The 14106-nt window shown below is 43.1% G+C and overlaps 1 protein-coding gene and 1 long non-coding RNA gene across 2 annotated transcripts; both read left to right on the forward strand.

Annotated features, from left to right (window-relative positions):
• The first annotated feature begins 325 nt into the window (after positions 1–325).
• On the forward strand, positions 326–3295 carry LOC129778239 (uncharacterized). The gene is made up of 2 exons (XR_008743408.1): positions 326–610; positions 2041–3295. It is a non-coding gene; the product is annotated as an uncharacterized LOC129778239 (long non-coding RNA).
• Positions 3296–11902: 8607 nt separating this feature from the next.
• On the forward strand, positions 11903–14096 carry LOC129773819 (uncharacterized). The gene is made up of 3 exons (XM_055777471.1): positions 11903–12251; positions 12322–13773; positions 13864–14096. The coding sequence occupies exons 1-3, from the start codon at positions 11903–11905 to the stop codon at positions 14094–14096; spliced, it is 2034 nt and encodes a 677-aa protein (XP_055633446.1).
• Positions 14097–14106: the final 10 nt, after the last annotated feature.

Genomic DNA, 14106 nt, shown 5'->3' on the forward strand with positions numbered 1-14106 from the left:
AATACAGTAATTTAAATTCAATACGACATGCCGAGGCACCACTCAGTGTCGCTTTGGAGGCGATTTTGGCCTGTAATTGAACATTGACGATGTGAGTGGTACAGTGTCTAAGTCTGGTGGCAACTTTAATATGACGCCTTAATTCGGGCCCCGAACTCGATGTTTACAAAAATGTCCAATTAAACGTGTCACATTACAGGTCTGTCCAATAATCTAAACGTCGCATTAAATGTAACTTACTGTATATAAACAATATTTATTCCCAGCTGTTTTGAGGCATCTCGCACAAATTGACAATATCATTCAGTCGTCAGTGCAAGTCGGTGCAATTTTTAGAGTGTAAGTTCACTGTTTACATAAAAGCAATCTCGAATCGGTCCCACTTTTTTGCTTGAAGTTACTATCCCCTGCTTTTATGCACAAGTGGACACAAAAAGTTTGATGTCTCGTTTTTGTGTGGAACGGGTTGAACTACTCAAAGCAGTGGGTATTGTGCTGAACGTTGAGTATCACCCCTACAAGCAGGCACTCATTGTGAGCACCCATTCCACTGGCTCATCGTAGCAGTCGCCATCGCATTACCCGCTTTCGGTTTCCAACTATTCACCAGGTAGGTCGTGCGGAAACACAACTCGTGGACATAAGAAGTGGTAAAAACAAGGTTAGTTTCATAGTGAGAGACGCAAAAAAAACAGGAAGTGGGTTATATCTATGGTATAACCGCAAGGGTGACGTAGGACTATCGTTGATTTAGAGATCATTTGTATGAAGTTGAATCTGAATTCATTCTGAATGAATGAATATTTGGAGAACTTCGAAAACGAGAGCGTTACGTTGGAGGCACAAGGTTTTATGCATCCAATATTGGATACGGAAATATCCTACTGATGGGGAAGAATAATCTTCAGAAGCTATCCTGTTGATTGCGATTGATTGAAAAATCACAAAACCTGTATTTGTATTTGGTCACAGTGTTACATGGATAGAAAACATTAAAATAAACTCTTTCACATGAATATATTTTGAAAATTCCCAAAGGAACTGGCAGATTATTTTCAGTAACGATTAGATATTTCCACATTTTCCTCGATACTGGAAGCCCACCAGTGGTTAATACCAACTCGATAACCACCTGTTAATAGCCGCGCGTATATGTGTGTGTAGCGATGTCTTCCCAGGGAACCGTTTGTGGCATCACGCTCCTCCTGATAGATTCCCTTCTGGCCTAGGGTGCACAAACAGGCTCTTGGTGACACCGTTCATCCGCGCTTTCATGATAAATAAAGAGCTTCACCGCAACAGCGACAACATGCTCCAATCGCTGTCCAATTAGAACTGAGTGGATTTCCGAGCGCCGCTCGCTTATATACCGATTGGTGATTTCAATAGCCTGTTTTGAAAGCAATTTTAAGACTATTGAAACAAGTTTTTGGATCAAAAAGTAACAAGTATATAACGCGTAGACATTTTATCTTTCGAATGAAGTGTTTATCATACCATTTCGTTCAGTTGTTTAGGAGCTATTAACGCTCAAAATCTCGGTCTCCGGCGTAACGCTTTCGTTTTCGAAACTTTGATTTTACACCCCGGTATAGAAATGAAAGACGTAGTCCTACGTCAAAACCTCGTGGTCTTGAAGAAGTTCTATTGAGCGGATCTGAAAGGTCGCGCATCGCAGGTCATAGCACCGTGCATATGAGTTTCGTGCTGCAATATGTGAAGAGGATTCCAGAAAGAAATCGCGCCCCCTGAATTATCCGCAAATAATCTGATAAGCATGGCGGGTCACAAAGACTGCGCACGGCGGGTCACAAGGACCGCGCACGGCGGGTCACAAGGACCGCGCACGGCGGGTCATAAGGACTGCGCATGGCGAGTCACAAGGGCCGCGCATGGCGGGTCACAGGACCGCCCAATGCGGGTCAGAAGGACTGCGCAAATGTCTAAAAAATCAAAACATCGTACTGTGATAGAAGTCCATTTTGAAAATTCAGAAAGTATTAGGAAACTAATCGTGATTGTATTCATGTGTCATTTCAGTTAACGAAACAATCAAGGCTAAAAAAAACAGTAAACAACCTCATAAAGGATGCTTAATTACGGAAAGCACATTCGTCGCATTTACGACTCCGAGTCGGCCACAGAATCCTCTGTCGATGACGCTACCAACGCTAATCACTCTAGCTCGAATAATGAAAGTTCCGAAGATGAGACATCAAGATCGCCCCCATACTCGTCAAGATCCCCTTCTGAGTCTCCAACAACTCCAGTGACACAACAGAAGGATTCGGTGGTTATGGAACATGCCAACGCCGATCAGCTTGATCGCATGGAGCATATTATAGCGAACATAAACAATGCCTTAACCAGGTTCCAAAACATGCCAGTACCAACTGACAATGTCGCCGACAAAAGTTGGACCATATACAACGCTGTTGATCAACGTGAAAGTGGTGGAAGTTCTTCGTCGAGCATTCGTTGGGATCACCTGTAATCATTCCCCACAGGAATCTCAGCCAATAAGATGTAGGAACAATGGAATCGCTATGTGGAAAATTTCGAGATAGCGGCCTCACTCTATAACATTGTGGACCCCGTAAAAAAATCCATGCAGTTGTATTTTTCTATGAACGATGAACTACAAGACATCCTAAAAGCTGCTAGTTTACGTCCGAGCTTGTCAAGCCCTGGGTGCTATGACACTTTCGTTTCGAACATCCGGAAATACTTGAGATCAATGACAGACCCCGCGGCCGAACACGAGGCGTTTTCAAGGATGGTGCAAGAAAACGGAGAATCAGCAGTTGCGTTTCATGCCAGGCTAACAAGTAAGGTTAGAGCAACTACAGCGTCGATAACGAGGTGCTCGTCACTGCAGAATTACACCGGAGGATGAAGTCATCATCGAACGGCATAATCGTTCTAAAGGTGACTCTCGTTTCTCTCCGACCAGGCACACGGTTGTTAAAGATCGTAATGGTAGTCTCACTCTCATCGATAACGATGGAAAAGTATGCAAACGACACGTATCGCAGACGAAAAAGGTAAAACCATGGCGTGAAGTACAGGAGAGTTCGTCGGTAACTTTTACTCACCATGAAACTACGACTGAAAAATGTCAAGGCTCATCAGGGCGTCACACCCGGGAAAGACGAATGCCGGGTTTCCTGAAGGACTATATTCGCTTAATCAATGAGAGTGCTCATTGAATAAAGCTTTTGTTTTTATTGGTCTCCGGCGAAAATGTTGCTCCTGTAAAATATGGATTCAATAAATAGTTTTTGTTTTCATAACATATATTTTATTTTATTTAATCGGTAGTACCACGACGATTTTACAATATTTCCTTGATTGTGATATCCATCAAACAAAAATTATCACCAATTATTGGAAAGTAAACACTATACTTCTCTGTTGCAAAGATGCCAGGTGTTTTTCTTTTTCGAATGTCCAAAAGAATCTGTAAAAGTCTGTAAATTAACAGCCAGGTCTGTAAAACTGGCATTACTGCTCTGTTGTCCACATTCCGCTGTTCCTCGCGATTATTTTCATTCGCACTTTGACACTACAAGACAAATGATACATAAGTAGGTTAACCAGATCCAAGTTGATCTATCCGAGGTGTGAAATTCTCCAGTGAAGCCGGTTGTACAAGATACATGACGATACGATTTCGTTTTTCTGCGGTACTATACATGAAAAAAAAACAGGAAGTGGGTTATATCTATGGTATAATCGCAAGGGTGACGTAGGACTATCGTTGATTTAGAGATCATTATGTGAAGTTGAATCTAAATCCATTCTGAATGAATGAATGAATGAATATTTGGGAGACTTCGAAAACGAGAGCGTTACGTTGGAGGCACAAGGTCTTATGCATCCAATATAGGATACGAAAAACCTTGTTCTGAAGAATAATCTTCAGAAGCTAACATGCTAACTGTACTTGATTGACAAATCACAAACCCAAATGTATTTGATCACAGTGTTACATGGAAAGAAAACATTCAAATAAACTCTTTAACATGAATATATTTTGAAAATTCCCAAAGGAACTGGCAGATTATTTTCAGTAACGATTAGATATTTCCACATTTTCCTCGATACTGGAAGCCCACCAGTGGTTAATGCCAACTCGATAACCACCTGTTAATAGCACTTGATTGAAACATATTTGGTCACAGTGTTACATGGATAGAAAACATTCAATTAAACTCTTTCACATGAATATATTTTGAAAATTCCCAAAGGAACTGGCAGATTATTTTCCAGCAATGATTAGATCTTTCCGGAACTTTCTCGATGCTGAATGGCATCCAAACGGAAAGAGTTCTGCGCGTGTATGTGTCGATCCTTCGCCGTCCACCTCCTCCAGCACGTTAGGCAACGATGTTGTCTTGTCGATGTTCTCACGAAAAATGAATGTGTCTCACCACCAGAATATCGCTTAAGTATGCTTTTTGTGTGTGATTGAATCGAGAGAAGGTGTGGTTTACGATGGCAATTTGGAAGGCAAACTAGAGGGGAATGAACTCTCTGAGCTCGGAACTTTCGGCGACTGAGCAATAATCGATTGCGGGCGCATACAATATTGGATACGGAAATATCCTACTGATGGGGAAGAATAATCTTCTGAAGCTATCCTGTTAATTGCGATTGATTGAAAAACCACAAAACCAAATGTATTTGATCACAGTGTTACATGGAAAGAAAACATTCAAATAAACTCATTCACATGAATATATTTTGAAAATGCCCAAAGGAACTGGCAGATTATTTTCAGTAACGATTAGATATTTCCACATTTTCCTCGATACTGGAAGCCCACCAGTGGTTAATGCCAACTCGATAACCACCTGTTAATAGCACTTGATTGAAACATATTTGGTCACAGTGTTACATGGATAGAAAACATTCAATTAAACTCTTTCACATGAATATATTTTGAAAATTCCCAGAGGAACTGGCAGATTATTTTCAGTAACGAGTAGATATTTCCACATTTTCCTGGTGGCCCACCAGTGGTTAATTCCAACTCGATAACCACCTGTTAATTGCCGCGCGTGTATGTGTGTGTAGCGATGTCTTCCCAGGGAACCGTTTGTGGCATCACTCTCCTCCTGATAGATTCCCTTCTGGCCTAGGGTGCACAAACAGGCTCTTGGTGACACCGTTCATCCGCGCTTTCATGATAAATAAAGAGCTTCACCGCAACAGCGACAACATGCTCCAATCGCTGTTCAATTAGAACTGAGTGGATTTCCGAGCGCCGCTCGCTTATATATCGATTGGTGATTTCAATAGCCTGTTTTGAAAGCAATTTTAAGACTATTGAAACAAGTTTTTGGATCAAAAAGTAACAAGTATATAACGCGTAGACATTTTATCCTTCGAATGAAGTGTTTATCATACCATTTCGTTCAGTTGTTTAGGAGCTATTAACGCTCAAAATCTCGGTCTCCGGCGTAACGCTTTCGTTTTCGAAACTTTGATTTTACACCCCGGTATAGAAATGAAAGACGTAGTCCTACGTCAAAACAACAAAAAAAAGAACATTATTTGTAATTCAAGGTGGCAAAACAATGACCATATAAATACTCCTCGTTAATTCTTCAATAAAATTGATATGAGGGTATTTATATTTTGTTAGTGCCGTACATCGATGTAACTCTCACAACTCCAACGTGATCAATAAATCAGACTTTGAAGATCTGCTCTTTTTTTTCAATAATGAACAACAATGCCATCTCGTGAAATCCCTCACTCCGTCGCTCTCAGCAGTACTCCAGGGATGAAGAAAATTGATGCACAAATAAGAAGTGAGGAAATTCCATAGTGAGCATAGAATTGCATACCAAAATTAAATAAATATTTAAGTTGCCTCGGATTTTGAAGCTCGACTTTTGGAGGGTATGAAAAATTATCAAAGTGACGCGGAAATAAAATGTAGTGTCAAGGTATTGATAATTATAGAATCGGGTCAAACACGAAATGATTTCACAAAAAAAAACTGTTCCTAACCAGCCAATAACAAGAATGGGCTTTGTAGTATCCATCGTTGGCCAGACAGCAAAGTTATCAAATATATTACAACAATTTTCGACAAGATAAACATAATAGAGATAGCCTAGTTAAAACCTCTCAGACTGTACGAGAATCTAAGTAATTGTTGGATCGCCAACCTAGGTTTTGAGCGAAGTCAAACAATTCGATTTCTTTCAGGGGGTCTTCGTAGCCACTTGGTTACGCGTTCGCTTACTAAGCGATCGATCGTGAGTTCAAACTCAGGGCCCTCAATTGACCATCTTTGTGTTGTTATAGAATAACTACGTCCACGCAACCATCATCAGCTATGGAGATCGATCCACGGTGGAACAAAGATCGATTCATCCATACAACTGCTCTGCTCTGCAAGAAACATCGGGCTGCTGTTCTATAAATAACCCAACAATGATCAATATCAACTGTCTCCGCTGTCCGGTCTGCTGAACATTGGAAGAACAGAAAGAATACCCTTACGCCTAAATGGCTACTACAGTGTAATTTACTATAATGTAATGGAACAGAACATCTAACGCCTAAATGGCTACTACTTCTACTGTGTAATTTACAATTTATAGAAACATAAACATATGTACATGTACACGATAAAAACCCGGCTCTGTTACAGATAATGCTAATGAGCCTGATAAATAAATAAATGGGATAAAAAAAAAATCGATTTCTTTTTTTTTTTTGAGAAGATGGTGAATGTGTGGAACGGGTTGAACTACTCAAAGCAGTGGGTATTGTGCTGAACGTTGAGTATCACCCCTACAAGCAGGCACTCATTGTGAGCACCCATTCCACTGGCTCATCGTAGCAGTCGCCATCGCATTACCCGCTTTCGGTTTCCAACTATTCACCAGGTAGGTCGTGCGGAAACACAACTCGTGGAGTGGTCCCTTTTTCCTGGTGGCAATCTGGTATTCACAGTTTTGTATACATTTCGCTAGTCAGTCTATTTTAATCAAGGTCTCATGATATAGGTGGAGCAGTTCGCGTTGATGGTATTGAGCCAATAGGCTGTGTTAGGTTCAAAATCAAGTTTTTGTAGAAATCAGCAATACGATATTCAAGCAATACGAATGAAATATTCCCATGTTATAGCCCCCCACTAAAAAACTACTCTTCTCACACCTATGGCCACCTTTTCCGCTTTACTGTCACACAGTATTCAGTTTCCGCAAAGTATTCACGAATAAAGTTGGAGTGTTATACTATATACGATTGGATTAGAAGAGAAACAATTTACATAGTGTTCTCGCTACGAAGTGTTCCCCGCCAAAACCATCCGCGATCCACGTGGCGATCGCGATTATATTTCCACATTTATACGGAAAATCACCCCAGCTAGAAAGGCTTTGGAGAAACCCCGTCCCATAAGCATTCGCACCCATCATTTTGGTGCCGTGACCAGGATACAGGTCACAGGATTCGCCCCGCAAACGTTAAGACGAACGATCAACTAACCTCAACATTGAGTGTTCATCGTATACAGCTTTACGAAAGTCGCTTGTTGTTAATAGCCGCTACATCATCGCATTTATACCCAGCATCCAAACACGAAACAATCGAGAATTTTGAGAGAGATTAACCCCGTCGTCGCTATAACTTTTCTTAAACGTACACTCATCTGATTTACACCGATGCGATCCAAGTTGTATTGATCGCAACTAATACAAGGCTTCATTTGAAGAAGCACCCGTTTACTGCTGCTACTATTCATATCATCAGTGTATTACTGCCCGCTGTCCAGTTACTGCTGCCCGTTGTTCGGCTAACATCGCTTGCCTGTTGAAATCGACACACTGTAGCAGTCCGATCATCCACATTCTGCCCGGCGATTCCTGCTAGTTGTTGATTGATTTTTGACGTAGGACTACGTCTAACCGGAAGATATAGGGGGTGAAATGAAAATCTAGGCACTGAACAAGTAGGAAAAAATGCAAGATTTGGAACGCTTATAACTCGTGCATTTCTCAATAGATCGCAAAGGTTTTTGCATCAATTGATAGGAAATATATCTACGCATCTATCATAACGAATAACATTTTATATTTCTTGAGATAAATAATTGAATAATTGTGAAATATCAAGCATTGTCAAAATGCACTATGTGCCCATTTTTGATTGGTCCATTTTGTGCTCCTCAAATCGTACCGACCAAAACGGGCAACCAGAGCAGCAGCGAAATAGAATGAAGCACGATTGGAAAGGAAAAAGAAAAAAATGAACGAAACATTGGTCGCAGTCTCACACATGCGTAATTCTCGAGCCAGCCAGTCAGCTTAAAAATCCTCGCTCCGCTGCCGTAACGATCATTCTTTATGTGGACACCGACTGGACAACATCGTTGCTGGACGGCGAGGGATCAAGTGCCTTTCTCAAGGCAAGAGGGTGGAGGTGGTAGCGCTGGAGTAAAAGTAGAGTAGAGTTTTCAAAGGGCCTTTCTCAAGGCTAAGGACGAATGAACTGCAAAAGTTTAAAGTCTCTATAATACAAGACCTTCCTTCCTTCCTTCCGTAACGATCATTCTCATCCAAACCGTACACCACATCGGTTCGCATCACAACACATCAACAAACCAACCCAAGCAACCATGTCTGGACTGGGTAAGGAGGAAAAGTGAAGGGAAAGGCAAAATCCCGCTCGAACCGTGTTGATCTGGAGTTCCCCGCAAGGATAGCTAGGCCGAGCGCGTTAGTACCAGTGTACCAGTCCACCTAGCCGGCGTTATATAGCTTCGGCCGCCGAAGTGATCGAGTTAGCTGGCAAAGCTGCTCGCGACGATAAGAAAACCCACATTCGGAACAGAACACATTCGGTTCGGTGGACATCAAGACAACAGGCAGTTGCAGCGAGTGGCGAGTGGCAAACGCAATCGCAAAACGGCATCAGGTAGCAGATGGTGGCAAATCCAGAACAAGGCGACATCGAGGGCGTTCAAAATGGTTTTTTTCAAAACCACGAGTACTCAGTTTTCTAAATTGGAACCATTCCATGAAACAAGGCGCTTTTCAGGGCCATTAAACCTTCCAAAAAAGAGTTTAGGAAATAAAGTTCAATGCTTTCTAAAACATTATCCAAAATAATAATAAAACACAAATTGATGTTTTCATAATTTGTTTGCCAGGATCTGATGAGTATGTGAATTTGGCAGTTGTTCTGAGCTTATTGATAGTTGGGGACTTTCCTGATTACTCAATTTTCACCAATTCTTAAATTGTTTCCAGATTGAAAGTACAGTAATCTACAATTAGTTCGACATTTAGCTAATTGGACGGACATGTAATGCGACTTATTTAGTTGGACATTTTTGTAAACATAGAGATCCAAATTATGACCCCACATTGAAAGTCGACACTGTACCACTGTCATCGCAAATGTTCAATTACAGGTTAAAATCGCCTCCAATGCGACACTGAGTGGCGCTTCGGCACGTCGCATTGAATGTAATTTACTGTACAACATGTCACAAAGCTGGATGGGAAGAAATTTTCCAACTGTGAAAGCTGTGGCGAGTGGCAACAAATCGCTAAACAGGAAGGTTTAGCCAAACAAGATGGGGATATCGAGTGATAACAAAACAATAAACTCTTTAGATTAAAGATAATTTTGTGATCCTGAAAAGGACCCTTTTTAGCCTGTATGTGAATCCAACGAGCGAACATATCGTAATGAATGTATTTTTTTGCCATAGCTCCCTTTTAACGCTCATTCGTTCGTCTCGTTGGACTCGCCCCTCTGGCTGAGTCTGCCGATTTGTCTCTATCCTGTGAGTGTGTACCGCTAGAGTATAAAACACACGGACCCCAATATCTTATTTTCTTTCAAACCGTAAACCCGATGCATCGGCATCGTGGACGTAACAAAGGAGGACAAGTTAAGGGAAAGGCAAAGTCTCACTCGAATCGTGCAGGTCTCCAGTTCCCTGTTGGTCGCATTCACTGATTGCTCCGCAAGGGTAACTAGGCCGAACGGATTGGTGCCGGAGCACCAGTATACCTAACAGCGATTATAGAGTTTCGGCCGTCGGAGTGCTCGAGTTGGCTTGCAAAGCTGCTCACGACAATAAGAAAACCCGCATCAAGAACAGAGCAGCTTCGGTTCGGCGCTCATCAAGGCAACAATTAGTTTCAGTGAGTGGCAAAGTGTTTCTCCGGCACGTCGCATTAAATGTAATTTACTAAACAATATGTCACAAGCTGGATGGGAAGAAATTTTCCAACTGTGAAAGCTGTGGCGAGTGGCAAACGCAATAGCTAAACAGGAAGGTTTAACCGAACAAGATGGGAATATCGAGTGATAACAAAAACACAACACCAAAGGTTCTTTTCAGAACCATCAACATATTCATAAAGAGTAAACAGTAAACTAATCCATTTTTCAGGTAGATAGGTAGGTATTCACGTAGGAGAAGAAAATAAAACAATATATTTAAAATATATATTTAACAAAAGCTGTCCCCTTTGTATAGTCCTACGTCACTCCGGTTATGTCCCCGATATTACCCACCCGTATTTTTTATACAAGGCCTCTTTGGAAGAGGTACAAGGTGAGTACCATTCCAATTACACCTACGACTTTTTCCGATACTGCTGGGTCTCTTTTCGATCATTTTAGCTCGTCGACTGTGCATTTGTGTTCGAAGCCGCCGTCGCGATGTCGAATCCTAACCCGAATCCGAACGAGAAGAAAATGAAAGCGAAAGAGCAGAAGCGGAAAAATATCATCGATTCTATTACCCGTTTGGAGTCATTCCTGCGTAATTTTGATCCAGACGAGCATGGACACGAAGTACCTCTACGACTGGAGCGCATCGATAAACTGATGGAATCATTTGAGACGGTGCAATTGGAGTACGAAGAATTGGACGATAATGAGAAATTCGTGTTGGGAAATAAATGAATTGAGAGCCAAGGTCGAGGAAAGATATTTCCGAGTGAAAGCTGGTCTGATATCAAAGCGCTCCGCCCCTCAAACGCACGAGGCATCGACCTCTGGTCAAGCTAACCCCGCGCAGTTGTCAGCTCCCTCGTCGCTATCGAACGTGAAACTGCCGACGATCACGCTGCCCGAGTTCGATGGCGATTTCAATGGATGGCTCACGTTTCACGACACGTTCCTTTCCATGATTCACTCGTCAACTGAGATATCGAGTGTGCAAAAGTTTCACTACCTCCGCGCTGCTCTAAAGGGAGAAGCAGCGAATCTCATCCAATCCATCGTTATCACCGCTGCAAACTATTCTGTCGCGTGGGACACGCTTGTGAAACGGTATTCCAACAAGAGTCTTTAGAGGAAAAAGCACATTCGGGCACTCCTGAAATACCCGAAGATCCCGAATGATTCAGTTGAGGCACTGTACCGCATACTCGACGAATTTCAATGTCATACAAAAGTATTGCAGCAGTTGGGAGAGCCCGTCGAGCATTTCAGTTCCATTCTTATGGAATTACTCGTAGACAAGCTGGATGATGCATCACACAGTGCATGGGAGGAATCTATCGTGTCGGATGACAACCCGACCTATGAGAAAATGATTGGATTTTTGCAGAAGAGAACTCGAGTGCTGGAGACGATCATGATCAACCGCCCCAGTCCATCGTCATCGAAAACTGGAAATCACCATTCCGGAATCAAGAAGCAGAATTTTCCTCGTGTCAGTACGAATGCTATGACTGAAAAGCAGAGACATTAGCTTATGGACTGTCTCGTGTTCAATGGAATGAATGTTAGAGGTCGTTTGAAGGTCGTAAACGACAAGAAGTTGTGCGGTAACTGCTTCCGTAGCGACCATTTTGCGCGCGCTTGCCGCTCAAAGTTTTCGTGTAAACATTGTAGCAAACGACACCACTCGATGATACATCCCGGCCACATCGAAGTTCAAGCCAACCCTGACCTTCTACCTGGTCCTTTCCGCGTGGTAACGGCCATTGCCACCACCGAAACTATGGCTCCCTACTGTAACGCTCACGTTCTCGCATCCAGCGCAGCTGTGAATGGAACCAGTACGAGCGTACTCCTCTCCACCGTGGTGCTCATAATAGTAGACGCGTATGGACAAGAGCACTTCGCCAGAGCCCTGTTGGACACAGGGTCACAGCCAAACGCGATCAGTGAACGGTTGTGCCAGCAGTTGCATCTTACCCGCACGACAGTCAACGTTCCCATTTCGGGAGTAGATGGATCTCTTACGAAAGCACCAGGTGACTACTGAGCTCCGATCCAGGGTGAGCAATTTTAGGCAGCTCATAGATTTTCTCGTCCTGCGAAAAGTCACCAGCGATACCCCAGCAGTTTCGTACAATACTGCCAATTGGAAGATCCCAAAATCGGTTTCATTAGCCGATCCCGAATTTAACGTATCCCGTAGAATTGATATCATAATTGGTGCAGGCCATTTCTACACCTTGTTGCGTGACGGACGGATCAAATTGTTTCACAATCTTCCAATACTTGTGGAAACCGTATTCGGTTGGATCGTGGCTGGCCGTATGGAAAGCAACGATTTGGGTGAAAAGGTAGCTTGTCACGTAGCCCAAATCCCGTCAATTGATGATCAGCTAGAACGCTTTTGGAATCTTGAGGATGTGAGCGGAACAAACTATTCAGTAGACGAGCAGCAATGTGAGGACTTCTATCGTCGAACCGTTTCTCGAGACAACTCTGGCCGATATATCGTTCGCATGCCCAGGCACCCACAATTCGAACAGATGTTTGGAAGCTCGAAGGAGACAACTCTTCAACGATTCCGTCGGCTGGAACGAATGCTGGAAAGCAAGCCAGAACTGAAACCGCAGTACCATGATTTCATCAGAGAGTATATTGCTCTTGGACACATGACAGAAGTACCCGATGGCGATGTTGATCGCCCAGATGCCTGCTATCTTCCTCATCATCCCGTGGTGAAGGAGAGCAGTTCGACGACTAAAGTTCGTGTCGTTTTTGACGGCTCAGCAAAGACGAGTTCCGGTCATTCATTAAACGAAGCCCTCCTCGTTGGACCGGTCGTTCAGGACGAATTGATCACGATCGTTTTGCGTTTTCGACAGTTCCCAATTGCGCTCGTAGCGGACATCGAGAAAATGTACCGCCAGGTATCACTACATCTAGACGATCGACCGCTCCAGAGAATTTTCTGGAGATTTAACAGTATCGAGCCCATCAAAGCCTACGAACTCTCCACGATTACATATGGCCTTGCCCCGTCCTCGTTTTTGGCAACACGGACGCTGCAGCAGGTGGTAGAAGATGAAGGTTCCAATTTTCCGGAAGCCAGCCGAGTCGTGAAGAAAGACGTGTACGTGGACGATTTGATTTCTGGTGAAAACACTGTAGAACGAACTATTCAACTACAAAGGGACTTGATGGAACTTCTACAGCGAGGCGGTTTCCGTTTGCGGAAGTGGGTTAGCAACTTCCTCGAAGTACTCTCAGCGATTCCTGGAGAACTCCAAGGCACACGATCCCCCATGCAGTTTGATCCTGAAGAAACAATAAAAACTCTCGGGATCTGCTGGGAACCGGAAACTGACACACTTTGCTTCAACGTTTCCATCAATCCGAAGAATTCGGTGCCAACTAAAAGGGAAATTTTGTCGACGATTGCCCAGCTGTACGATCCTCTTGGGATTGTGTCCCCCGTCATCGTTCAAGCCAAAATCTTGATGCAACAGCTCTGGCTCCTGTGCTTAGGATGGGACGATGAAATTACCCCAGATCTTCACCGTAAGTGGAAAGCATTCAGTCGTCAGCTTCCCGCACTTTCAAATTTTAGAGTTGCTCGAAATGCATTCATTTCGAATACTCGTATCGCAGAGTATCACACGTTTGCGGACGCGTCAAAGGATGCATATGGAGCATGCCTTTACATCCGCTCGGAAGACGCCAACGGCAACGTCAAAGTAAATCTGCTGACTTCTAAATCCAAGGTGACCCCGCTTAAACCGATCAGCATTCCACGACTCGAGCTACGCGCAGCTCTTCTCGCATCCCGTTTGTTCGAAAAGGTAGTTCCTCTCAGAATTATTTTTGGTCTGATTCCACGGTAGTCCTGCAATG

The sequence above is a fragment of the Toxorhynchites rutilus genome, chromosome 3 (genome assembly GCF_029784135.1).
Source record: "Toxorhynchites rutilus septentrionalis strain SRP chromosome 3, ASM2978413v1, whole genome shotgun sequence".
NCBI lineage: Eukaryota > Metazoa > Arthropoda > Insecta > Diptera > Culicidae > Toxorhynchites > Toxorhynchites rutilus.

Bases quoted from the DNA above. Each gene is read 5' to 3' on its own strand.
- LOC129773819 (XM_055777471.1), top strand. From the start codon at position 11,903: ATGATACATCCCGGCCACATCGAAGTTCAAGCCAACCCTGACCTTCTA. The intron at 12,252-12,321 runs GTGACTACTGAG...TCCTGCGAAAAG, and splicing joins ATCTCTTACGAAAGCACCAG to TCACCAGCGATACCCCAGCA. The intron at 13,774-13,863 runs GTAAGTGGAAAG...CTCGTATCGCAG, and splicing joins AATTACCCCAGATCTTCACC to AGTATCACACGTTTGCGGAC.